Source organism: Lepidochelys kempii, chromosome 13 (genome assembly GCF_965140285.1).
Source record: "Lepidochelys kempii isolate rLepKem1 chromosome 13, rLepKem1.hap1, whole genome shotgun sequence".
Taxonomy (NCBI): domain Eukaryota; kingdom Metazoa; phylum Chordata; order Testudines; family Cheloniidae; genus Lepidochelys; species Lepidochelys kempii.
In genome coordinates, this window is record NC_136392.1 from 2,896,214 (window position 1) to 2,923,356 (window position 27,143).

The 27,143-nt window shown below is 54.0% G+C and overlaps 1 protein-coding gene across 1 annotated transcript; it reads right to left on the reverse strand.

The window, feature by feature from the left end:
* Positions 1–16,243: 16,243 nt before the first annotated feature.
* Positions 16,244–27,143, reverse strand: REM1 (RRAD and GEM like GTPase 1). Its single transcript, XM_073309118.2, has 5 exons — positions 26,951–27,143; positions 25,436–25,778; positions 24,464–24,546; positions 17,123–17,333; positions 16,244–16,605 (listed from the first exon to the last, which is right to left on the reverse strand). Exons 2-5 carry the CDS (start codon positions 25,773–25,775, stop codon positions 16,328–16,330), a joined length of 912 nt encoding a protein of 303 aa, XP_073165219.1. The 5' UTR covers positions 25,776–25,778; positions 26,951–27,143; the 3' UTR covers positions 16,244–16,327.

A 27,143-nucleotide genomic window follows, 5' to 3' on the forward strand; every position in this document is an offset into this window, starting at 1 on the left:
CTGGAGTAGATGGTGGGCCTGGGCTCTTCTCCCCCCCCCCCCTTTTGCCCCCTGATTAATCACTGAGACTGGGAGACAACAGAGACTGTGCAAGGAAGGATAACTTCTCTTCACCTCCCTTGCTGGCTTATGATGAAAATGGCTCAGTAGATTGTGGAGAGAGAGAAGGGTTACGTGGAGGGTCACAGTGAGCCTCTGAGGCTAGTGAAATCCGCCAGGAAACGTGGGACCCACGGAGGCAAGGACAGAGCTTTGTCACAGTATCTAATGAGTTTTGGAAGCCCTGTGCACTATACTGGTTCACCAGCCAGGATGAGCTGCATTCCCAGTCATTCCCCCAACCTGCTAGTGCAACACACACACACTAGTCTGTGCAACACCCCATTTAGCAGGCCTCCATGGGTACTAGATAGACTTGACTGTGGATTAGGACTTGTGTGCTTTTATTACCGGGCTGGCTTGTGAGGCAGGTCTCTTGTATTAATTTAGATGAACATATGGGCTGAAGGTGTTAACATAATCTGGTCATTGTCCAACACTAAACAGTGTTTAGCAAGGTCCAGGTTTTCATATACAGAGACCTCGGGTTGCTTAGTGCCATGGCAAACACACCAGTAAAAATCCTTTTAACCTTTTCTTAAAGATAAAAAAGGAGAACACAACAGTCAAAGCATTTAAAATATAAAGTATGAAACAAGGCTTTCATTTTACCAACATCCTTTGTTCCCTTTCCCTGTAGCTAGAGAGGGTGTTTAGAAGGAAAAAACCCTTTGTCCGACAGTCTCTTAGATGGAATCAAAGATGGTAAGAACTGTCCTTTGGGGGAAAGAGAAGATAATTGCTGCTGCTGTTAATATCTGTTCCCACTTCATCCCAGGGTGTGTTTGGGATTCAGCTGGAGCCGGTGGAGGTGGCAATGTCATTCGAACATTAAAATGGCCACACTGGGTCAGACCAAGGCTCCATCTAGTCCAGAAGCCTGTCTCCCAACTGTGGCCAATGCCAGGTGCTTCAGAGGGAAGGAACAGAACAGGGAATCATCAAGTGATCCATCCCCTGTCGCCCATCCCCAGCTTCTGGCAAACAGAGGTTAGGGACACCATCCCTGCCCATCCTGGCTAATACCCACTGATGGACCTATGCTCAATGAATTTGTCTAGTTCTTTTTTTGAACCCTGTTCTAGTCCTGGCCTTCGCAACCTCCTCTGGCAACAAGTTCCACAGGTTGACTGTGCGCTGTGTGAAGAAATACTTCCTTTTGTTCATTTTAAACCTGCTGCCTATTAATTTCATTTGGTGACCCCTAGTTCTTGTGTTCTGTGAAGGGATAAATAACACTTCCTTATTTACTTTCTCCACACGGTTCATGATTTTATAGATCTCTATCATACCCTCCCAGTTGCCTCTTTTCCAAGCTGAAAAGTCCCAATCTTATTAATCTCTCCTCATACAGAAGCTGTTCCATACCCCTAATTTTTGTTGCCCTTTTCTGAACCTTTTTCAATTCCAGTATATCTTTTTTGAGATGTGGGGAAACCAAATCTACACACAGTATTCAAGATGTGGGCATATCATAGATTTGTATAGAGGCAATATGATATTTTCTGTCTTCGTATCTATCCCTTTGCTGATGATTCTCAACGTTCAGTTAGGTTTTTTTTTTTTTGACTGCCACTGCATATTGAGTGGATGTTTTCAGAGAACTATCCACAATGATCCCAAGATCTTTCTTCAGTGGTAACAGCTAATTTAGACCCCATCATTTTATAAGTATAGTTGGGATTATGTTTTCAAATGTGCATTACTTGCATTTATCAGCATTTGGGTCCCTCTTTCTGCTCAGTCTGGTCAGGATCTCTCTCAGAATCAGGATGATGAAGGCCTGGGGTCCCAAGAGACAGTGGGCATGGCAGCCATGATGTTGGAACTCACTTCAGTAGTCAATTTTTCTCCTCAAAGTCTCTTTCTTTAAGGATTCACAAAGGAATGATGGTTGGAATAGCCCATCTCATTATTTTGTCCACTAATTAGACCTACTTTCCAACCCATCAGTTTTGGTTCACTGATTTCTGGTTCCACTTTTCTTGTTTACCAAGCATGATCTTCACACAGTCCATGAGTTATTTCAGGAGGTCTTTTTGTTTGGACTAATTCAGTCTGTCTCACTTTCATATTTTTTTCCCATCAACTTTTGTTGTTATAGGTTATTGTGACATCTTATGACCTTTCAAGTACTTCTTACAGTTGAGCTCACAATTAGGATAAATTTGTAAGCCCAGTTATTATAACGGGTAATAATTGTGATCACACAGCTGGCACAGGCCTAAGGCCATCACAGCTGAGGTGTTATAAATATTTTCTTTGACAAAGTGAGTACAAGCTGTTATATAACTACACATTTCACACAGCATAGCTCTGCGTCCCCCATGGAACAAAATAAACCTGGCCTTTTAGAGCATTCAAGTCAGGTCTTTTGTCTAAATGCCACAACTGTTGCTACGTATTCAACTGTATTCAATTACAGCTATAGCAATGCCAGCGTGTTATTGATTAGCTAATCAACCAGATCTCGTTGCCAGCTAAGTGGCATTTACCAGGCAGTTGCTAACAGCAGCAGATTCCCAGATGAGAGACCCCCAGATTAGAAATGAGATCTCTCATTCCTTTTGGTGTCTGGAGATTGACCCACATTCCGATCACTCAAGCTGAAAGAGATGGAGAATACACCCACTGACAGAGAAAGGATATTTGATCCAGACATGCTTCACCATCAGCAATTCAGACAGTGAAAAAAACACTTCTATGTGGAGGGCTTGCACAGACCTGGCCCCACGTCTTTGTGAGATTTCTGTTGGAACAGAGCCACACCCCCAGGCTAGTGGAAAAATAGTGCACTACCATGCAGAGGATCCAGTGTTGGGACTTGTGCTGTAGTCTTTCACTCCTGGGTTGGCACTGGAGAGTAACGCTGCAGAGGTAGCCACAGTAAGAGGGAGTCCCCATCAGATCACACGCCAGTGAACCGTTTGGCTGATTCACAAGTATTCATGGCGGGGGGAGGAGCACCATTTCCAGCTCTGCTCATCCAGAATGATGGTGGGGTTGATACAGGATTCATACTGTGAATGGGAAATAATAGAGGGGGAAAAGATAGAGGATTGCCTGGGTCACCAGGAAGAGCTTGGAGGAACATGATAGAACAAATAAATCTGCACCAGAAAACTCTTACCTGAGCTAACTGCTTGGAGTGAGCTGCTGTTTAACCTGAGAGCCGCCAGAGGTCAGCAGAATCCAGCTGATAGTGGCCTGGATTTGATGCTGCCTGTGTGGAAGAGAAGACTTTGCAGCCCCTATCTCCTCTCTGTATAATCTGCAGCCGATACCATTGAGCGATTGCGTGTGTCTGGTTATATTCAGAGAGCTGCAATGTCTGAACTGGGCTAGCTTGGGACAGCAGTTGTTTTTCGAGTTACTGAAAAGTCTATGATGCTAGTTTACTCCCTTGGGAGGAGTGCAGTAACTGCTGTCTCAACCAGGATATCTCACTCACAGTGGACTGGGAACAACAGAAGACAAAATGGAGCCACAGCATCTAAAAGATCATCCCTTAGCATAAGAGTGCTAGCCAGCATGTATGGGTCTGGCTCCCTTCAGGGCAAGTATAGCATCAGTTCAGTAGTCACTACCTGGGGAACAAAATATTGGTAAGAGGGTGCTTCAATCTTGCAGACAAAGGTACAACAAGGGCTGTGTGCTGGAAGTTGTAGCTAGGCAAATTCAGACTAGAAATAAAGTGCAAATTCTCAACAGTGAGAGCAATTAACAATTTACCAAGGGTTGTGGTAGATTCTCCATCCTTGGAAACTTTTAAATCCAGATTAGATGTTTTTCTAAAAGATCTGCTCTAGTTCAAACCAGCATTAATTCCGGGAAATCCTATGTCTTGTGTTATCCTGGAGGTCAGAGTAGATGATCACAATGGTCCCTTCTAGCTTTATAATCTATGACTCTGATCCTTAAATCTGTATTTCAGGACTAGATACCATGTGAATAGGTGGTTGATAGACAGACAACTGGTGTACTCCCTGGCCTCCCTGCAGCTTTGTGTAAAAGGATACATGGGGGATGTTTCCCTCTTTTTTTTCTTTATTTGTAGCTGTTTCATGGAGCATCGAATGCTGGGTATGAGCAAAGCAGTGTAACTGGAGCTGTGGTTTGTGTTGTGGAGTCAGGGTACCAAAAACCTCCTTGCTGAAGATGTGGTGCCAAGAACTTCTATCCTTTGCAGATGAAGTCATGGTCCAACCCTTAAAGTAAAATCTCTGTCCATAGCCAACATAGGGTACGAAAGGCTCAGCCACTTACTGGTTGGGGACATGGTAGGAAAGGCCTCCTGACCTGTGCCTGGAGATGTGGCCCAGGGGCCTTCTACACTGGTTGTACAAATGAAAGAGATCCTAAGGATGCCCGGCCTGTCTCCAGGAGCAGTGTATGTGTGTTGCTAGCTTCTTTGCTCACAATGCTTCTAATACTGAGAGTGTTGCATATTTAACTTTCCTTGCAGCTGCTTCTGCCTTCTCATCTCCACCCTCACCACCACTACGGACTTCCAGAAAAAGGCAATAAAAGAGAAGGTGATAGATATACAGCCAGTAGAGGAATCTGAATACATTACTAAGTCTGGAGCTATAATTGTTAACAAATGTCCCTGTTTTATGCTGGGCTTCCCTGTTCTGGGGATGGCTGGTTCAGAGTGAAAGTTAACCACTCTGAATCTTCCCTTTTGCCTCATTGGATCCTTCTCATCCCTATTCTTCCTTGGATCCCACCTGCTGCAGGACGCAGCAGACAACGTCAGTAAAAATGCCTTGTAAATGAAAGCAAACTTTCCATGCAGCTGGACAGGAGCCAGGGCTCCACTGGAAAATTGGCTGAAATGTGTGTTTTCCTTGTAAATATTTCCTTCCCTCCTGGGCTGCAGGCAGCTTGGCTGTGTTATTAAGCATCCTCCTTAGCTTATACACCGAGGCTGCTAGAGTGGTGTCCCCACTTCCGCATCCACCGGAGAAGGCGGGGGTGTGCATTTGGGATGCTCTGTCCTCTTCCCAACTCATCCCTGCAATTAAGCTCTTTTGAAATCCGTTCCTCTGCTTCCTGTGGATCCTTCTTCTGATGTCTAAGCCTGTCTGTGTAGGCGTCTATCTCAGAGAGTTTAGGCTCAGGGTCTTCCTATTAAAATTCAAACCTGGTAAAGGCTTCCCTTCTGCAGTGGCACAAGGTAAGTGATCCCTTTCTATCCACCAGAGAAGGACACGGTAAGCAATCGTGTCCTTCAGTTGTAGCAATGAGGGGTACAGCAGCTCTATTTCCAGCAAATGAAACATTACCATCCTAAAACTAAGGGAAATTGGGATTTACTCATCATAAAACATGACGACTCTAGCTGGGGCTTTGCTGGTGCAATGAGATTCACAGGTTTCCTATGGCTCTGAGTAGGAGAGTTTAGGTAGTCTCAAGTTGTTCAGGCTACTTTGTAAAATTTAATCGGTCACAAACTACCAGTCACTGAACCCGAAGAGTCATCTGCTTCACTCATGACAAATTACCTCGTGGGCTGTGCATCTTGGGAATGTGTTGCAAGGAGACTGCAACCCTGCTGGGGCTTCAGAATGATATTTGCTGATGACACAAAACTGGGAAGCATCATCAATACAGAGGAAGAGCAGACTATTAGCCAGGAAGAACTGGATCATGCACTTAGGGACTATTAACGAGAACTTCTGTTTAACACACTCAAAACTGCCTTCACCAAACAAGGACGCTGCACCAGAGAAGTAGACCGCATCACGGAATGGGCCACCCAAATACCCCAAGAGAATCTGTTTCAATACAGAAATGCCCCCCCTACCCCTAACCAAACATCCCTAGTTTTCACCTACCGCCCCACACTGGAACCTGTATGGAGCATCTTCAAACACCTACAACCCATACTCCGTGGGAAGTCCAGCCTGAGGGAAAAGGCCAAGCTTGGCAGGGGCTTTGTTTGTAATGAGGATGATGGTCTTTGGCACGATTGAAGAAACTGGCTTTAGAAACAAAGTTGTAGCACTATGAAGCCAGCTCACAGACCATTATTTTCTGCGGGCAGTAGCAGGAAGCACCAACAGGCTTGACTCAGAAGCTCACCAGCGTCATGTATTTGGGCATGCACAGCCTCATCAGAGCTCTGGCTTTGCAATCAAACCCTGGCTAGCCATTCCTCCTGCTGGTGAGAGTCTGATACTGGGGACAGCAGCTTCCATGCACTGCAATGGTAGATTTCAGGTCAAGAGCCCTTAGTCCTAAAGGGGCAGATTATAGAATGACAGTTTCAAAAAGCAGGACTGGTGGATTTCAGGATCTCTAGCTATCTTCTAGCATTTATAATGCACCCATCACCATGGCATTTAGGCAGGCACCTTGGACCAAGATAGGATGACCCCAGGATAGTGGCTTCAGGGTTCCAGGAAGAGTTAAATTGCAGGGATATTAGTCATCTGCTAGAGAGTCCAACAATGGGGTAGCAGTGAGCAGAGTGGAGAGGTCAGCAGAATAACAGGAATTTTCTGCAAGAACATGTGTTGGGAAAGCAGGAGGGACTTTCCACTATCCTTGTACTAGAGGGATTTGGAACATGACCTGCCTGCAGCCCATAGTGAGGAGCAAGAGAGGGGCCAGACCATCCTTCCCAAAAGCTTTTCTTAGAGCCTCTCCATGAGAAGATGAACTGAGCCACATTTTATACATGCGTAACCATTTCCATCCCAGGCTGCTGGTATGGCCCACGTCTATTTGAGATGCCTTCTCCGCATGCACACATGCCCACACCCACATTAAGACTTCACAGATTCAATGTTGGCAATCTTAATTCAAAGCAACAAAAATGTCATGGTCAAATCCCCAGGTTGGACCCTTTTTCCCTGCTGAGAATCTTGTTCCTTTGGTGCATCTTCCCAGCACCAAGCTCTGGAGATGACCTTTGTGGAAGTGTGAAAGGGAAAAGAGAATTTGTGTGCAGTTATTTTAGTTTGGTTAAGAAACAGAGCAATAACAGGCCAACCTTAACCCTAATAACGCAAGATTTGTAAAAGTGGGATTTCTGCAAGGCGAATGGGAAAACTACAAGCGACCTTGCTTTAAGATAAGAATAAAATGCAACGTTAACTAAGATAATGGGGAAAAAAAGTATAAACAGTACACAGTTATATGTAACTAAAGGGTATAAATATTGCTTTATATTGTTTGTACTTTGAACATTTGCCTAAGAACAGACACTCTGTCCAATTGCGGTCTTCCCTGCAATTGCATAAACAAATTGTCTCTGACTTGTTGCTGACAAACTCAGCGTAAAGACTCTGTTTTCTTCCACACCTTGGTCTGATGCTCCTCGAGTGGGGAGGGGGAACCCCACACTGAATTTGAGAGGATGAGAGAGAGACACTACCTCACTTCGTCTCTCACCACCACCAGAAAGAAATGGTGAGTGCAGGAGAAACAAGGCTATGTAGCGAGAGAGGCAAAGGAAGTGATGAAGAGAGATTGGAAAGGGGGGAATGTGGAGAGAGAAAAGAACAGAAAAGAAGGGATGGCTTTGCTACTGCCCTGCTTCTCCTCTTTAATCACTTGCGTCTCCTCTTTTCTTGCCCTGTAAACAGCTGAAATGAACCTTTTGTTTGCAGAGCAGAGGGGCCGTGGACTGAAAAGTGGCCCAGAATGCTGCCCAAAAAGCCTGCAAATGGCATTATTGGTCAATTGAGAGATCCCAGCTCATGCCAGTAAGCAGGGGAGGAGGGAAATCCTCCATCAGATGAGAGACAAGCATGCCTGTTCTGCAAGGGGGGGAAGGTACCAGTGCTGAGACAGGGTGGGGCCAGGGTCAGCCTTGGACATGCTTTCAGTAGAGGGGCCCATGTGGCAAACACAGTCTAGAGTGACCGTTACGGTGTCACTTTCTCTCCAATGCAGACCGGGCCCTGGTCATGCATTTGCCACATTCTGGCTGGATTACTGAGATGTGCTTCTGCTTCTCTTTAAACAGTACCAGAAGCTTCAACGCTCACAAACTAGGGTTGCCTGCCCGATTCTTGGGATCGGAGCAAGACAATTGGGTCCTCTGCAATCTCCTGACCCCCAAAGGAGACAATGCAAAGTCCTGGCAATGGCAGAACCTTCATCACCTTCTGTAAGTCCTAAGTATTAGGGAAAGATGTGATTGCTGTATCTCCCTCTCCAGCAGTAGCAGTCAGAAGGCATTTGTCTGCTCTGGGCCCCTCGCATCCGTCAGGAGCAGGGATGGCTCAGGTGAAGATCGTTGGCTCATGTACAGCAAGTCTGCCAAAGTCCTACACTATCTGCCCTCAAAGCATAACACAAATCTCGTTTATTTCGGTTGGCCTGTTTTCAGTTGGGGAAGGGCCCCTCCGCTCCCCATCCCTCCCCTTGCATGCATATTTGCTACCCTTCCTTGTTACTCTCGCTAGATGGGAATTGATCCCGGTGCAGGCAGAGTGGTTTGCCCGATGGCTATTAGGCTTGTCCCAGTGCCAGATGTTTTTTTACCCTGTCCGGCTGTGTATTTTATTTGGCTGGTTGATTCTTTGGCATTTGGTTTTTATTGTACGTTTCTTAGATGCCTCACAATAGTTGCCTTATAAAAGGACTAAATAAATAAAGTAAAAATAGTTCTGTCCCCATGGCCCATTCAAACACTGGCCTCGCTACGGAACCCTGGGCCAATCAGTGCCAGCTGGGAGGTGTTTTTTGCGATGTGGACACTTGTCTGGTGGAAGCTGGATGAAAACCCAACAAACTCATTCCACCGAGGCCACCAAACAGCCATTGAATGGCAACAACTTTTGGTCCCCATCGACCCAGTCTGGATACCAATGCGTGACTTGGAAGTGAAAAGACTCAAGATCCTATTAGCAACTGGCTGAATAAAGTTTAGGCCCAGATCCTCATCTGGAATAAATAGGCATAGATCTGCTGACTTCAAGGGAGCTGCACGAGTTTACGTCAGCGGGGGCTCTGGCCCCTTCTTTCCCGCTAGAACATTGCTGGCTGCTCCTGGCCACTTTAAACACTATTTTCATTTTCTTTCCTGTCCTCTAGATTTTCTCGCCTGTCCATTTCCTGTAGTGCCTCCCAGGCAGCAGATGCTACTTCCCAAAAGTTGCACCATTGATTGTCTAAAACCCCTTGAGCTCACTCCTGCTCTCATTTACAGCTGGGACACCTAGGCCAGTTCCCAGGGGTGCCCAGGTGTAACGGAGAGAAGAATTGGCCCATCACCTTCTGCCCTGTCTGGGATGCTTTTCTCTGAGAACCTGCTTCCACTGAAACATTGGCAAAAACCCCACTGGCCTCCTTAGGAGCAGCATCAGCACCTAAAAGCTTCAGTTCACATCACACTGAGTCAGCCAGTGGCTGGAGACAAATACTGTGACACCAGCAGCTATCGACCAAGTGAGACGGCAGCAGCCTTAGAGAGGGAATTCCAGCCGAAAGCTGGCAGCTGGCTCCTACTGGTTCCAGTTAGCTAGGGGACAGAGCAATGGGCCGATTGGTCCGCTGGATAGTGGAGGTCCTTGTTCTCGTGCAGGGACCGGAGGCCAGTAGCAATCAGCGGGCACCAAGCATTTTGACAGGGTGCAGAGACTTACTTCAAAGCAGGCAGCAGATTGGTCTCGGTGACCTAAGAGGGTATTAAAATTCACACAGGCACACACACAGATTGCTTGGTTAGAGGTTGTACAGCAAGAGGTGCCTTTGGGGGAGGATGCGGAGCTCAACCCCCCAAGCAGTGGGAGGGGGGGGCAGAGTGCCTGGACCTGATCCTTCGCTGCTTTTCACGCTGTGTCAACACTTACAGCTGGGCCAAAGACGTGCAATTCAGCATGGCAGCGTTTTGCACCTGCTCGGTGGGGTGTGCGCGGCCGCGCAGGAGGCTGGAGCCTGCGGGCACAGCAGAAGCAGGCAGGGGATACTGGGAGGAGCAAGCCCAGAAGTAGCAGGTACTACTAGATCCTTAAAACAGGTACATGGCATGCTGCCCGCAGGGCCAGCCTCCAGCCACTCCCAGCCTCACCCAGTGACCGGGGCAAGGCCACCTCCAAGCCGCGCGGTCACGCTCCCTGTGCACTCAGGGCCCCTGCGTAGTGTGCCGTGGCAGCACTCAAGGCAGGCTAGCTCCGGCAGCCTGGCTGTGCACACTGGGGGCACATTCAGAGGTTCCTGGGCCAGAAGGGACCATGGTGACCACCTAGTCTGAGCTCCTGTGTGACAGAACTACGAACGTCCCCCAAGGAATCCCTAGAGCAGAGCTATTAGAAAAACCTCCCACCTTGCTTTAAGAGCTGCCAGCGATGGGGGAGCCACGACGTCCCTCTGAAGGGCTCCCCCTTCCCCTCTCACCGGGCTGCCCTGCGCTGCAGCGGCCCACGCTGTGACGGACAGGTGGTGCCACTCAGGAGGGGTGGGAAGCAAGCACGCAGCTGAGGCCTGGCTTTCCATACCTGCGTCAGGTGCCTCAGCCCAGCCAGCTGCTGTGTCCAGACCCACTGGCCAGAAGCCCCCCTCCCACTCCCATCCTTTCCCAGCGTGTCAATGCATCACCCCCTTGGCCTCTCCTCCCAGGCCCTCCATCAGGGTTGCATTTTTCTGGGTTTGATCTCATTCTTTCCACTCTCCTCCCGGCCTGCAGCCTCTTGCCAACTTTCCATAATGACAGCCCCGCCCCCGCCTTTCTGCTGGATGTAAACCCGGAGCGACTGCAACCCTCTTTCAGCTGTTTGCACACAGGAGGCATCTGGATGCTCCCGGCCGGGGCCAGGGTGAGCGAAGGAGGGGAGGGCAGCAGGACTAGAGTTGATCTTCAACAACAACACAGAGCTTTACAGATGAACGGCTGACACTTTGCCGAGAACTGTTTCCACCGCCCGGCAAGGCATCGCCCAGCTAACTCCACCCCAGGGCAGCACAGGGAATGCTGGGCTTAAAGAACAGTGGAGATCAAAGGGCATTTCCTGCGTCCAGCTGCAGCTAGGCTTCAAGGACTGTGAGCTTCCTCCCAACAGTGCTTTGCCCATGGCCAGTGAGACTCCAGTGCTGTGAGCTTCCTCCCAGCAGTGTTTTGCCCGTGGCCAGTGAGACTCCAGTGCTGCGAGCTTCCTCCCAGCAGTGCGCTGCCCGTGGCCAGTGAGAGTCCTCCAGCGTGAGTTTCCTGGTAGCGATGCCTTGAGGAAACCAGTGGATCCCAAGCAGGAACAAGGATTTTGCCGAAGGGGCAGTTGGCTGCATGCCATGTAATAGTGCAGCAGCCCAGGGGCAGATTCTGAGCTCACTGACAGCTGGGTAAATCTGGAGTAAGTGGAATCACTCTGGATTTGCCCTGGTGAAAAGAGCAGCAGAATTCAGTCTCTAGTTTCCTCAGGAGCAGGAAAGAGGCTTTTACACCTCCCCCCCAATTCCTCCCCCACCTCCTTTCAGCTGCCTAGATTAATGATTGCAATTCACCAGAGCATTGCATCTCCCCCACTCTCCCCTTAAACAATTCTTCCCGCGCCTGATGCTAAAGATGCAAGGCAAGTGGAAACTCCTGACCTGACCTAGGGTGGGGGCGGCTAGCCAAGTCATCTCTGGCCTGGGGCCCAAGGCTTCTGAGCAAGCTACCACCACGAACCACTTGAAGGTTCTTCCAGCAGCCACAGCTAAATAGAAGACAAGCCGAGAGGGGATTTTGCTCCTTATCGGAGTCATAGAATCCTCCGGTCAGGCTCTACAGGTGTGGGGCTGCGCTCCCGGTGGAGAATCACTCACTGTTGTCCCTGGCATACCAGTCCCGTCAGCCTAGGGATCCTGACAGTCTAGCTGGGTGAGGTGTGCTGCTCGCAGCTGACTAGTGAGGACAAAGGGAGCGCTGGTCATTTGAAGAGTGGATTTCTGTGGCCTCACCCCCACCCCATCAGTGCTAGCCTTTCGCACCCAGCTGGGCCCATGAAACCACTCCTAGCTGCTGCAGTCCAGCCCCATTCTCCTGCAGCGCCATCCCACCCAAGGCTCTCGCTGCCTGGTACATCTACCAGGGAATTAAACCTCCCAGCGCCCTGCAAGTGGGCAAGTTAGAGGGCTACAGCTCCAAGTGCCCAAAGCAGGTCCCCTAACATTGCTGTACATGTAGCAGAGAGGGGCCCTTAATGGATTCCCGGGGACCAGCAGCAAGTCAGGCTGGGAAGCTCCAGGCGACAGCCCTGGGCTTTAACTGTCTCCTCCTCACTGGGCTCCTGCCCAGGGGATACGAGGTCAGAAGCGACCAGTCCTTCGTCCTGGTCTGGTGGAGACGGGGCCAGGCTAACAGCTGCAGGCCTGGGAGGGGAGATGCAGCAGGCACCTGGTGCCAAGGAGGAGCCTCGGGAAGGCCCTCCCCTCCCCTCCCCGCGAAGGGGAAACATGCCCTAGACTGGCGTGCGCCTTCGACAAAGCCACGCTGTGAGCAGGAGGCTGGTGGCATGATGCAGCCCACGGCAGCGAGGCAAAATGCAGAGCCTCACACGGCGTGACAGACAGAGCTAGCCAGGGGGGAAGGAAAGAGCTGCAGGTTTCCAGCAGTCTGGGGGCGGGGGGAGTTCTCCGGAGCATAAACATTGACCACGTCAGCGGCATCGCTAACGCAGGTCACCCCCCAAGACAGGAAGTCCCTGTCCCCACCTGAGCGGAGGGGCAGCCAAGGCCCCAACAGGGTCAAAGGGCCCCAGGCAAGTGACCTCAGGTGCTGGACAGACTTGGGCAAATCCCTTCCCCTCCCTCTCCCTCTCTGTGAAAAGGGCCCCAGTTAGCTGCCTTGCAGGGCTGCCAGGGAGGAGCTCTGGGCACGGACAGGGTCAGTGTTGGCAGCATCCCAGCTGGGCGCGCTCCGGGACTGGCATGGATGGAAGTGGCTTGGAGCACAAGCCTCCTCTCTGGGCTGGTCCCTCCGGGCCATGCGAGCCAGACAAGGCAGGTCAACAGCCCTGGGACTCACCGGCTAACCACCTCCCTTCGCTGGCTGGGAAGGCCACAAGCAAACCCTCCTCTTCCCCGGGCAGCTGAGCAGGGCAGTCTGTGGCCCAGCAAGGCCGAGCACCCTGGCCCGCCGGCGACAGTGGCCAGCTTGGAATTTCACTCCCCGGGGAGCCGGGGAGGGAGCCCCCGTTAGGTTTCTCACGCTGGGAGTCACTTGCCCGCACAAGCCGCTCTTGCTCCCTGATCACAGGTCCCTGCTCGGCTCCTTGCCAAATGCTCCAGACCCAGCAGGGTCCCCCCCCCTTCTCTGGGCAGGGCTCACCTTTCAAAGTGGAGTCAGGCGAGTTTGTACAAGATCAGAGGGATTGTCACCCACAGGCTAGCCCCATTAGCCCAGCCCCAGTGCTGGGTCCCAGCCTCCCCAACTCACCTCCTTGCCTGGGCACCCCAGAAACCTCCCGTTGTCACTCTTCTGCACGCCCCAGCCACCCGCCATGCTGTGTAGTTAGCAAACTTCAATGAGCTGCAGCAAGCCCACCATCAGCCCCCCTCACGGGACCCCCTGACCGTCAGACACCCTTCCCCCCCATACACCATCCTCCCCCTGCAGCTCACCTCTTCTCACGGGACCCCCTGACAGACACCTTCCCCCCCCATACACCATTCTTACCCCCTCCCCCTGAACCTCACCTTTTCTCACGGGACCCCCTGACAGTCAGACACCTTCCCCTCCCATACACAGTTCTTACCCCCTCTCCCTGCACCTCACCTCTTCTCATGGGACCCCCCCAACTCAGGTTCCTGCTGTCTCTAATGCTGCCCCATAGACCTGGGACCTCCCCCAGACCCTGCTGGCCAAGCGTCTTTCCCTCTCTCTTTCCAAACTCTTCTAGGAACTAGAGCTGGGAGTGGGCTCCGTTGTGGCTCCACCCCTGGGTCCTCCGTAGCTTGAAGCTTCATTGCTGATGTTCAGAGGTATCGCCATAGCACTCAAATTCCCCAGGTCCCTCCCAGCATGCACTGCGCTCAGCATAAACTGGGACAGATCCTGACACTGAGCTGCTCTCTTCGTTGGTTGTTTCAGAATCCTGCTTAGAGGAGAAGGGCCCAAGTCACTGCTGGCCTCCACTCAGTCCTGGCTTCTGATCACATGTCCACTTGGAGCCTGGATCCAAACATCCCAGCTCACCCTCTCTGTGTAGCAGACTGATCACAAACTCCATCTCCACCTCCTTTGCCCTGGACATCAAACTGGGCTTCCGATGTCAAAGTTTGACCCCTTCTCCACTGGAAACCATGTTGTAAGGGATATAGGGCTGGACTGGCCTCTGCCTGGCTCCCTGCACCAACTGAGCTCACACCCACTTTGCACAGCCCTGGGTGCACATGGTGCGGGGCACACAATCAGCAGGTAGGGTGATTAACAGAAATGAAACCACCCCATCTGTGCATGGGCGACAAAGACCCCGCTCCTCCAACTACAGCCATTCTGTGCTCAGTGGCCGCTGCAGGGAGCTGACTGCATCTTGTTGATTCCTGACCGCTTGGCTCCAGCGCCGGAAGATACTTGGCTCCCTGCTGCTCCAACTCCTGCTGCTGGTGACAGCTGTGTAACTTGGGGGAGCTGTGCTCCCACACACCTGCTCCTGCCCTCAACACCCCCCCCATTCAGATCTTGGGAGGCGGGTAGCTATGCTGTGCACTGCCCAGATTCCTCCTACACCCAGGGGAATTTCCAGCCAGTTTTAGCACAAAGTGAAGTTGGCAGACTGGAGAATCCAGCCCAAATTCCTCAAGGATATTCCATGGGATTTCCTAGCCACCTGGAAACATTGTGTGTGAACCAAGTCCCTCTAGTGGGAACAACAGCGCCCCCACCCCATGTGCTTCTGTGCTGCCATTCAGGGCATCTACAGAAAAATCAAAACATACCAGGTGCTTGTGGAATCACAGGAAGTTCCCGCAGCAGCCAAATGGATCCAGCCCATTTGCCCCCATTAAAGGTGCATTTCAGAGTCTGGATCTGAAGCCCAGCTCCCCCAGGGTTCAGACTTGGGGTTCTGGTTTGGGCTTTGCCCATCTCTGATTTGGAAGCAGGTACAAACGAGCAGTGGGCCCAGCTCCCTGCCTCTCCGGGGGGCACAGGGAAATCCAAGAGGGGAGCACCTTGCGGGGGGGGGGTTAAGCGGCAAGAGGCGCAGTGCAGTCACTGGTGACAGGTGCCTTTCCAGATTGGGTTTTATTCTGCAAGTCTAGGTGGGTTGTCACTGCGGTCATACAGAGACAACAGAAAAACCTCAATCTTAAAAACACTGTACAAAAGAGAGAGATGTGGTACAAAAGCCCCGCCCGCCATGCCCGTTCCCCACCAAACCTGCCGTCCGGCACTAAGGAACTCTATCCTGCACCGTCCCCACCCATAGGCCAGGAGACAGGCAGGGTCTGGCCTCCCCACACTCCTATCCAAGGAAGATGCTTCTCCATTGCCCTCTTCTCCCCTGCCCATGCTGATGTTAATATGCCCAGAGGTGGCAGCAAAATGCTGCCAGCCCCCACCCCGACATACCACTGTACCCCAGTTCAGGGCCTTCCTGTCTCAGGGATTTCTAGAGTGCCTGTCCGCATGGTATCACGGGCCAGCTATGCTCCTGGCTCCCAGTAGCCTTCAGAGGCAGCTTCCAACCTTGGTGATGGCTTCGTGGACTCCTGTAGAGCCGGTGGCCTTTCTGCCCCTGCCGCATGAGCCAAGTGTCCTGCTCAAACCCATCCCTGGCATTGGCAAAGTCAGACTTGCATTACCCTTAGGCACCCGGGAACCCCCCACCTTCTCTCCCTGAGTCCCCATCCCTCCCTCTGGGGCAGCTTCCTTCCCCTCTCCCTTCCTGGGCAAACACTAGACCATTTCCTGGTGCCTGCTGGCACCCTGGAGACCTGCCCTAGTTTCTCCCTGCCCACCTCCTCTTGCAGGGCTCCAGGCAAGTGGCAGGGCTGGCAGGAGGCACTATCAGGGAGCAGGACATTCAGTCCATGCAAGGAGTCCTTCCCCATGGGTGTTCTCTGGTTGCTAGTGTCACCTTGGTTCTGAGGCTCTGGTTAGGAAGTCTGTTCCCTCTCCTGGGTTATTGCTCCAGACGAGTCTTGTCTCTCCCCTGAAAGGTCCTGTCCACACGCCACGAACAGAGAAGAAAGTTTACAAACCCCTATGTACATGGCAGAAAGCCTCTTGGGAGGTACAAGAGGCCACATCCCTTTATGCATGAGAAGGAAACTTCCTGTTTTGTGACAGGTCTCAGAGCACAGACAGGTCATGGCAAGACTTGGAGCGAACTTTCAGAGCCACCTTCTTGTTGTTCCTGGCGACCAGTCTGTCCAGGAAGCGCCGGGCCTTCTTGGTGAGGCTCTCCTTGCGCTTGTAGATGGACATGCGCCTCTCGTTGGCCTCCTTGCTGTCCCGGCGCAGGCGGATCTGGCGCACCACCCCCTCAAAGAGCTCCGTCACGTTGTGCTGGAGGGTGGCAGACGTCTCGATGAACTTGCAGTCGAAGACCACGGCGCAGGCCCGGCCCTCTGGAAAGAGAATGGGTTCCAGCCCCACCTGAGTCGGCCGCCAGGACAAAGAGCGCTCTCCAGGCAGAGCCAGGCGGCACTTTCCGCACACAGGGCATGGGACAGGGGAAGTGGCGAAGAGTGGGTCACACCAGGGGAGACGGATGCTCAGGGCAGGAGCTAATGGCTGCAGGGAGAGATGCCTTGGAAAGGCTGGATTGATGGCAGAGTACAGGGGAGGGCAGAGAAGGAGGTGACAGGATGGCCTGCTAAAAGAAAGCAGGACGGGCGGGTTGATGGCTGGACAGATGGCTGGTGGAGGACTAAACAGATGGACAGAGAGTGGCACTCCTGGATGGACGCTCAGCAGCTGAGTGGGTACCATAGCAATCTCTCGCTGGCCATCTCAGCTAGGTCTGAGGAGCAGCAGCAGGAGAAGCCAGGCAAGAAGCCTCCCCCCCCTGCAGTTCCCAGCCCCCGAACAACTGGCTGGGAACTGTCTCCCACAGGGTGGGGACGATAGGCCCTGCTCACTCACCTTCCACCGAGACCTCCCGGCACCGCACCAGGTCCGTCTTGTTCCCCACCAGGATGATGGGGATGTTCTCTGCTTGCCGGGTCCGGCGCAGCTGGATTCTCAGCTCAGAGGCGCTCTCAAAACTCACCCTGTCGGTGATGGAGTAGACAATGACATAGGCATTCCCCACCTGCAGGCAGTAATTGTGGAACCAGTTCTCCTCATCCTGGGGCTGCACAGGGAAAGACGGTGTTACTGAGGTGTTGAGGCACACAGCCACTGTCCACACGCTCTCCGACGGTGGGCCAGACGCAGCAGTGCTGCGGCCAGCAGGCTAAGTCACACTCCCCATGCTCAGCCCCCCCCGTGCTTCCCAGCGCTGGGGTAACCTACGCGCGGAGGAGCTGGGAGGAGTGTCAGGTGAAGTCGAGGACTGGGCTACTTTAACTTGCACCTTCCGCCTGGCTGGCGGCCTCCCTTACTAAACTCTGCTCTTCAGGCCCTGGGCTGGGGATCCTGCAGGTCGATGTCTGGGATCGCAGCCCGAGGGGTCAGACCTGTGCCGGCATTGCTGAAAAGAGCCGTGTAGGCACAGTGGCACAGGCTTCAGCGTGGGCCGTACGTGCACACCGGGGAGCCAAGCTATGGCCGCTCAAGGTCCCTTCCGGTCCTCCCCTTCTCGGAGCGCGAGTCTGCATTTACACCTGGGCTGCTATTTTTAACCGCACTCACGATGCTAATTCATGAGCTGCTCTCGCTCTACGGACTGCAGCGTGGACACCCCCCTAGATTCAGAGGCAGTAAGTCCGGGGTGGTTGTGAGGGCGGCAAGCCCACGTGCCTGACGGAGCCCAAGCTGGCGGGGCCTGCGAGGGGGCGGAAGGGGTGGTATGTCCCACAAGCTTCGACTCAGCTCTTGGCCCAGGGCGTGGGGCCTGCGAGCGCGGCTCCCTGTGCCCTTTCTGCACTCAGCAATACGGGGGCTGGGTGTTGGTCCTGGCATGCCGGTTCCTGCATTCATGGCAGGTATTGGAGGACCAGGATCAGTTCATTCCTGGTGAACTGAAACTGAAAAGAAACCTGGGAACTGAGCACCTGGCCTCCCAGCCACGGGCTCTTCCAGACACCCGGCGTGGCGGGGGCTCCGAGAGCGATTCTACGCGAACTCCTGAGACCGAGGCTTCCCTGCCTGGCGCCGTGGGTAGGCGTCTCCTCCGGTGCCTGGGAAACACTGCCGCTCACCTTTGCTAGCATCTTACGCAGGCGTAGTGACTCTCACGGGTTGGCCCCGTGTCTGATCAGGCCCTAGGGGCCTGCTCCCACAGAACAATGCCGGAGGCCCCACCTTCCCTTGCCCACAGTGCGCTGCTGCCAGACATTTACTCTGCCTCTCCAGGCCGTTTTACCAGTTGCTCCCTTCCTCACTGGACTTGGAATCGCTTCGCTCATGTTCAGACGCGACTGGGACGGCCAAGACAACACTCCTTGCTTGTGTCTCTCCAGGCCTGTGTGTCAGCCCTGGCTGGATCCTGTGGGACCATTCCCTTCCCCCCAGGGCTCTTGAAGATTTTGGTTTGGTTTCCACAAACCACAGCCCTTGGCTCTAGAGACCTACCTGTCCACAGGCCGCTGGGAGCAAACTGCCAGCCCGTTGCCTCATGCATCTGCCTCTGGCAGGATGGCGTCAGGGCTGGTTTTTAATTCACGCCCTCACGCCCCTGGCACGGGAGACCAGCAAGGCTCTCCTGCCGTTCCCACAAGCCTGACATGGCACCCTTCATTCTCTCGTTCGCCTTGGTAAGCCCTCCACACCTGTGCTTGGGCAGCACGCCTCCTGCTTCGCGGCCACTGCATCTTACCCCACTGAGTCCCCTCCCGCTCAGGACCAGTGAGCTGTAAATCTATAACCTGCCCTGACATTCAGGGGTTTTCTCAGCCTGTGAAAACCTTCCCATCTTCACTGATCTGGGCACATATAGACAGACGTCCTGGGACCTCAGGGGCACTGGGGTGATTTACACGAGCTGAGGATCTGGCCCTAGAAAAACATGTCCCCCCATGTGCCCCAGGGGGATAGTTACAGGGATTTGATCATTACCCGTTTCTGCAGGTGTCTGACATTCAGGAGGAGGCCAAGGCTGGTGCCAACTCCTAGGATTCCTTTACAAGCGTTAATTCAGGTGGTGAGAGTAAGTTAGTACCAGCCAGCACTGCTGGACCCCAGCTGTCCCTCCCGCCTCAACCTGACGTCTGACCAACGAGAGATTAGCCAGCGACAAGATTCTGGCCTTCCCCGCGCCGGACTTTCTGCTCATCGGCAATTGGGCAAATCTCGCTGGTGGGACCCTGCTTTCTGCAATGGCTTCTTAGCTTCGCTGAGCTCTGCCCTCTCCCCTGGCCTGCACTGGACCCACACCAGGGCATTTCCCCATCCATCCCCCAGGCTTTCAAATAGCCACGGCCAGCTAGTGGTTAGGGGCTCCTGGCAAAGATCTGAAGACGGGGACTCTATGGAGTCAGTGGGCTAGTGACTTGGCAGGGGAAGAACTGGGAATGCCCCACTCCTCTGTATCCTTGCCACTGTTGGCAGCACTGGGTGCAAATAAGCATTTCCATCTTGCCCTTCATGGGAAAGGAGGTGGGAACTTGTATAATAAGCATCCTCCCCAGCTTCCAGGTGGTCTTGACGTTTACCAAGGATGCCAGCCACCGGGGTCGTTGGGTACAAGACAAGGCACCCCAGTGTCTGCACTATAAGGGCCTATTCTCAGCAGCAATGCTGTCTACCGTACAAACCAGTACGAGTCTTTGCAGCTCCCTGCAGGGGTGGGGCTGAGCCAGCCGCCCGACGTACCCACTAGTCCGTGGGCTGGGGCCAAGAGTGGGGGAGAGGAGACAAACCAGCAGGCAGGGTACCGGCTCAGCTGAACAGCCCCATCAATCAGTGGGGAACAGGTGGCGCGCTCAAGGTTTACCTAAGGATGAGGCCTGCCCCCAGGCTGCTCCCTGCCGGCCAGAACTAGTCTGAGTCCTTGGAAGGAATGGGCCCCCAGAGCGGGTGCAAATCTCCGGGCTGTGGACAGGGCAGGGAGGGGGAAGGGGAAGCCATTCAGCATCCCAGCCCCAGTGCAGGAGGAGCCATCAGCCTGTCCCCATCAGACAGCAGCCCAGGCTCCCGCAGCCTCTGGCCGCTCAGACGACATGTGGCTCAGTCAAGAACGCGCAGATTAAAAGATTCTGGCTTTGGGAGGGTGTTTGACACAGTCTCCTCCTCAATCTGCGTCAGCTGCAAATTACAGCCCCAGGGCTCCGCTCCCTAACGCGCAGGCTGCCCAGCCATGCATCTGTGGCAGCCCAGTGCCTGCAAACACCAACAGGGCTCTTGGGGCCCAGAGAGACCCGCCATCCCACGCCGGGGAAGGAAGAGGCCTTTAAAGGGTTCACAACAAAACCACTGGCTGCAGCACCCTCTGGGGAACAAACCCAGCCAGAGACACCCTTGTAAACCACCCCACAGCCAATAATTTATCAGCAGGGTATTCAGACAACCCCAAGCCCCGGCCACAGTGCTCAGGGGTCTGGGCCTCAGGCTGAAATATGATCCCCTTTCCAATTGCAAACAGCCAGCAAGAGCAGGGGAGCCCATTTACAAGGGAATGGGGGCCTGGAAGGGAAGGAACTGAAGGATGGTCCAGTGGTTAGGCCTGGCTTCAATTCCTTGCTGTGCCACAGACTTCCTGTGTGACCATGCGCAAGTCACTTCCCACCTCTGCATCCCATCTGTCCACTGGGGTTAAGAGCACCTCACCGGGGGGTTGTGAGGATAAATACATTAACAACTGTGATGTGGTTTGAGATCTACTGATGAAAAATGCCACCTAAGAGTTAGATAATCTTATCATTAGGCCAGGGCCCCTGGGAGAAAACACAAGCTTCTAATGCGGGTTTTTTAAATGGGAAGGACGAGGTGGGGGGAGGGGGGATTTCAGGGGCATTGGGTTCCAGGCCTTAGGCGGCCACAGCGTTGATGTTCACTATGTCCCTAAACAAATTAGCTTGACAATCGGTATCGTCTCACAAGGGGAAAGAGCACTTGGTAGAAAAATGCAATTCAGGGAGAGTGGAAATAAATTAAAGTCTTTAAAACTTTAGGACCAGATTTTCAGACTGTTTAGACGCACAACTGCTTGTGCAAAAGGCGCATCCAATTTGCACGCACAGTGACCATTGCTGGATGCACAGACTGGGCATGCTAATCCACACACATTCTGCATGCAGTTGTGGTCCTAAATTCTATGACGAACCAGCCTGCTATTTCTAGTGCCGGGAACAGAAGCCAGCTTCACACACAAGGGAGCAAACCTCAACCTGAAGAGATACTGGTCAGCAATTGTCACCAAGACCAACAGGCTGAGGGCCCTGAGAACCAGTAACGCCACTTTACAGTCAATCTGCTGCTTTAGAGGCAGGGCAGAAGACGCAGGTGTTTCTGACAGGACACTAAGCTCTTCCAGTGAGTGGTCATGCCATTGCTTCTGGACAAGCTGCACATGCCAGACCCCTGCCGAGAGAGGACCCCCTCCCAACTGCGCAACTCTTCTCAGGTTCGCTTCTCAGGTTCTCCCGGGGTGGAGCAAACAAGAGACCCCAGCCAAAGCAAGGCAGATGTAGGGCTTGGGTGGGAGCCCTGGAAAGCTTTGGCAAGATTTGGACCCCGAGACTTAGCACCTTGGGGAGAGTTTGCCTTTGAGTTTAGGAAGCTTCATTCAGCAGGAGGCCAAGCCCGTGTGAACCAGAAGCAAAAAGGGCTGGCCCAACCCCCGCATGACCCACCACCCAGGCCTGGCACAGCTTGGATGCGGAGAGAGCTAACGCATGGCCTAGAACTGCAGGAGGCAGCTGGCCAGAGGCGCACAGCGGGGTTCACAGGAATAACATGGAATTAACTCTTTGTTTGTCCACTAAAACCAAAGTGATAAAGAACTGCATTTCTCATCGTATCCCGAGTAAAACACTGACCCACTACGGAAAGCCTGGCCATAGTCACTGCAGGTAGGCCCAACTGGGCCAGGCTAGTGGGGGGTCTCACCAGAATCCCTGCCCCTTCCCCTCCCCCACCTCACACATCCTTGTCTGGGTCAGGCTCTCATTCCCCCTTTCCCTTAGTCTCCACTCCCTGCAGCTCATTCAGGGCTCAGTGGGTCCCACTGATGCACACTCCATGCCAATGCTCTCGTCCCCACTAAGTTAGGTGCTGTGTTTCTCCTAGCAACCATTCCCTGAGCCCCGTCTGTTCCTCTCGGCCCCCTCCAGGATTTTAAGGGCAGGACGCTAAGGGGTATCCGCGCCCAGTGCTCTGGACAGAGCGGACAATGGAAAAGAGGAGAGGGTGTTCCCTGCTCGTACCACGTCAGGTGGGGAGCGTGGCCACTAGCCCAGCGAGTCCATCCCTTCCCAGATACCATCGGCGTCCTTGGCCACAGGGAGCAGGGGCTGCATGAGATGCTGGGGGCCAGATGGCCCCCATGGATTTTCTTGAAGATGCAGCTGGTGAGGGGGGAGTGTGCAGGTGGGTCCCAGACCGGCAGGCGGAGAGGCCATTTCAGTGAAGCTCAGGACCCTCTTGCTGTTGGTGGCGAGCATCGCCCCCAGCTGTTCATCGAAAGCAAAGAGCAGAGTGGGGCTGGAAGAGGGGAATCTTGCTCCTGCCAGTCTCCAGTCACCCACAAGCAGGGGCGGAGGGGCAGAGATGCCACCGGGCACCACGACTACTGCCTACTAATGCATTCCCCTTAAAGGCTGCATTTCCTAACCCGTTGTTCGCCCAGTCGGCTCCTGCACGTTTCCCAGCTCTTGCACGGCAAGGAGACAAACGAACCCCGGCACCACCAGCACCCCCCAGCACACCCAGCCCTAAGGATCTGGCACGTTTCCCTCCTTCTCTCCACCTTCCCCGGTGACATCTCGGGCCCACCTCGCGTCCGCTCTTACGCCAGCACAGCCGTTCTGACCTGGCAGCAGCCTGCACCCGCTTTGCAGGCGCATCAGCAGCTATGCCAGAGGGAAGGTGGGAGAATCAGCCCCCAAGTGCCTAGCTTGGAGCATACACTCTGTGGGGAGTTGGGGGGACAGGGAGTTGTGTCTGGCTGGAATCATTCCAACAGAGTTTAAAGTTGCCACATTTTGGAAAGAGAAGTGAACTCAAGCCCTTGCTTCCTCCCACAGCAGTTAACCCCCCAGCTGGGGGGAGGGGGAATCCCCTCCAGCTCCCGGGGGTGTTAAGATCCTCCCTTGGACACCTGATGAGCCAGTCAGCTGTTCACTGGGGAAGTCACCCTCATCCCCTTACTAGCTGCTGACCCTGACCCAGCTGCAGCCTCCCATCTCAGTCTGCTGGGGATGTCTCACAATGGCAAGAGCAGCTCCCTAGAAAGCTAAAGAGGGGTCTGGTAGATGTAGGGTCCAACGGGAGGGTCTGTCCCTGCAGCTCTGTCTCATGAGCAGGTGGGCATGGAAACCACAGCCAGCCATAGATAATAGGACAGAAAATATCATGTTGCCTCTATATAAATCCATGGTACGCCCACATCTTGAATACTGCGTGCAGATGCGGTCACCCCATCTCAAAAAAGACATATTGGAATTGGAAAAGGTTCAGAAAAAGGCAACAAAAAATTAGGGGTACGGAACAGCTTCTGTATGAGGAGAGATGAATAAGACTGGGACTTTTCAGCTTGGAAAAGAGATGGCTAAGGGGAGATATGATTGAGGTCTGTAAAATCATGCCTGGTGTGGAGAAAGTAAATAAGGAAGTGTTGTTTACTCCTTCTCATAACACAAGAACTAGGGGCTACCCAATGAAATTAATAGGCAGCAGGTTTAAAACAAATAAAAGGAAGTATTTCTTCATAAGCGCACAGTCAACCTGTGGAACTCCTTGCCAGAGGATGTTGTGAAGGCCAAGACTATAACAAGGTACAAAAAAGAACTAGATAAATTCATGGAGGATAGGCCCATCAATGGCTATTAGCCAGGATGGACAGGGATGGTGCCCTAGCCTCGGTTTGCCAGAAGCTGGGAGTGAGCGACAGGGGATGGATCACTTTATGATTCCCTGTTCTGTTCATTCCCTCTGGGGCACCTGGCATTGACCGCTGTCAGAAGACAGGATACTGGGCTAGATGGACTTCTGGTCTGATCCAGTAGGGACATTCTTATGTTCATACAAGTTCATTGTGGTATTTACAACAGCAACAGACCCAATAATAAATAGCTCCAGTCTGGCAATAGAACCGACTTCATTGAAAAGGTGACCCCCATGGCCAGCCCCTGTGATTGACACGCCCCATGCATGCTCCCTTACCTGCCTCTCTGTTTCCCAGGTGTCCATCACCAGCAGCGTCATCTCCTCCCCATCCACCGATAGGGTGCGTTCGTAGGTGTCCTCTGAAACAAGCCAGATGCATCCTGGTCAGCCGGACTCCGTGTGCCCAGCAATGCCTGCCGCCGAGGCCCAGTGCTGCTGAGCTCCACAGGAGTGTCTGCTGGCTGCCCAGGCTGGGAGGAGACAGCACCCCAAGGTGGTGGGGTTCAACGCAGGCCATGGAAAATGCAACTGATCCTCTCAGCAAGGAACTAAAGCTACAAACCAGCCAGCACCATGGAAGGATGTGGGAAAGTGGTGAGGTCAGGGCGATGCCCTGGCAGAAGCCTGGCTACTCTCCTGCTTTAGTGATTGGAAGGAGGGGGAAGGTGCTGGGGTATCTCATGGCTCTTCCCAGGTTCAGGACTCAGCCACCCCCCTTGCCAGGTTATTTTTTGGCTTGTGGGGAGGCTAAAAGGCACCTAGGCTCCAGCAGGCAGCTGGACAACTGGCATTAAATGTATCCAGGTGGCTGACCCTGATGCGTGTCAGTACAATGTCCCTCCGATGTTTCCATCTCAAACCCACTGAAATCCACAGCTAAGGCCCCCGCCCCAGTTTTCAAGGGGGTGCCCAGCGATACTTACAGTAGGTACATCAGAACTGAGCCACCAGTGGCTCTCAGCTGGCTTTTGGGAACCACTGTGCCCCGCTAACTTCCCCCTGCCCAGCCACAGAGATAGGTAATGGCACTGGAGGCAAGTCCCCACATTCGGCAGTGCGCTCCTCACTGCTAAGAAGGGGCTGTGCCCTGCCCCCAAGCAGTCAGTGCAGCGTCTCCACTGTGCCCCTTGGCCTGGGTTTACACAGGGCTTCTTCACGCTGTGACCCACTGCCCACTCCCCAACCTGCACACCGCATGGCCCTCGAGAGCAGCTGGTTTGACAGCCCAGGGCAGGGACCTCTCCCTACCTCCCGGCTGTTCCGGCAGGTCCCGCTCTTGGATCCCAGCAAAGAGGTTCACCAAGCTGGTCTTGCCCACACCAGGGTCACCCAGCAGCATCACTCGATACAAGGATTCCCAGGAGCTGTCGGAGTTGGCCGAGTCCGATGACCAGCTGCTGTGTGGCACGGCTAGAGCTTTGTCTCCAGGCTCGAAGGAGGAGGAGGAGCCAAGCGGAGGGTGATGGGACTCAATGGGGTTAGGCCTCGGCCCACGCACCCCTGGCTGGGACTGGTGGGAGAGGGGGACCGGGGTGCTGGCCCGTCTGCGCACAGGGCCCTTGCCCCCTTGCTGCGTGTTCAGAGTCATCTTCTGCAAAACAGAAAAGGCCGAGCAACTGGCTTGTGGAAGGAAGTCTGGAGGCAAGTGCTGGGCTGGGGAGCTGGAGGCCCCTGTCTGCTTTTCCTCGCCCTGCTCCGGCTGGGATTCTCCGGGATCCACCCCACCCCGGCTGCCCTCTCAGTTCGATTACTTCACCTTAGTTACAGAGGGGATTTTTTTAAGTTCCACTTCATTTGTCTCCCGGCTGGAGGCAGGCCCAGAAGAAACAATCATAAATCATCCCGGTCTCCTAATGCACTCCCCAGCCGCCCTGCAGTGTCTCAGCCAAACAACTTTTAAACTGGAAAAAAAAAGTCTGGAGCCAAAGACTCTTCAAAGCCCGGTGGATCCTGGGTGTTAGCCCATCTCTGCTTCAGCTCCAGAGCAAGGAGGGCAAAAGTGGGTGTGTGGGGGGGTCTGATTGCTGCCCCCATCCAGCGCCCTTTCACCCAGCCCAGGACAGGTCCCAGCAGCCTGGGGAGGGTTGTGTTTGGGCCAGAGCAAAGGTATAAAGGAGAGGCTGAAGGCCAAGGGGGCTGATCCACCTAGGAGAGGGAAGAGGGGCTGGACATGTTCCCCTCTCTGATCTCACCTGCTGTGAAGGGGCTGGGTGTAGGGTGGTACCCAGAGCTGCTAGCTTGGCGCTGGCCCATTTAAAGACCCTCGCCCCTCTGTGTCGGGTAAGGACATGTAGGAAGCGCTGTCCCATGCCCTGCCCCAGCCTGGTTTCCCCACCCTATGAATTTCAGCCTGGCACCAAAACCCCGAGAGTCCCGACGCCATGGGGACAGCGGTGCCAACCTCCACAACATGCTTAAAAAATGCAGGGGGCCGCATTGTACCAGCCTGGGGCAGGGGCGGGCTGCAGAGGGGCAAGGAGGCGATCCCGACACACCCAGCGCCCTCCCACCGGGCCAGGGCGCAGCCCGGGACCCCAGAGCCCGACCCTGCCGGGGAAAGGGCAGCGCGCCGGAGGGCGCCGGAGCAGGGCAGCCGGGGGAGCGGGGAACGGCGCGCCCGGGGCGGAGAGTCTCCGGCCGAGGCTGAATGCCGGGAGGGGGCTAGGACAGCGGGCTCCCGGGGCTTCGCAGCCCCCCAGCCCGTGCGCCCCAGCTCTCGGCCCCCGCAGCGGAAAGTTTCTTCGCAGAACTCAGCCCGCTCACCTCGGCGCCGGCCCCGTCCTGCTCCGCGTCCCCGGCTCACCGGCGCCGCTGTCCGGGCCCCCCCGGCCGCCCGCAGCCCGCGGAACCCAACGCCCGGCCGCTGGCGCTCCCCTGCCTCATCGCGTAGCGCCGCGGCCGCCGAGCGCAGGGCTTTAAACCCTGGGAGGTGGAGCCCCCTTCGGCCGGTCCCGGG

Excerpts from the sequence above, each read along its gene's own strand:
- REM1 (XM_073309118.2), bottom strand. The coding sequence starts at position 25,775 with ATGACTCTGAACACGCAGCAAGGGGGCAAGGGCCCTGTGCGCAGACGG. Across the intron at positions 17,334-24,463 it reads CCTGGGAAACAGAGAGGCAG|CCCCAGGATGAGGAGAACTG; the intron begins GTAAGGGAGCAT and ends TTCCCTGTGCAG. Across the intron at positions 16,606-17,122 it reads CCGGGAGGTCTCGGTGGAAG|AGGGCCGGGCCTGCGCCGTG; the intron begins GTGAGTGAGCAG and ends TTCTCTTTCCAG.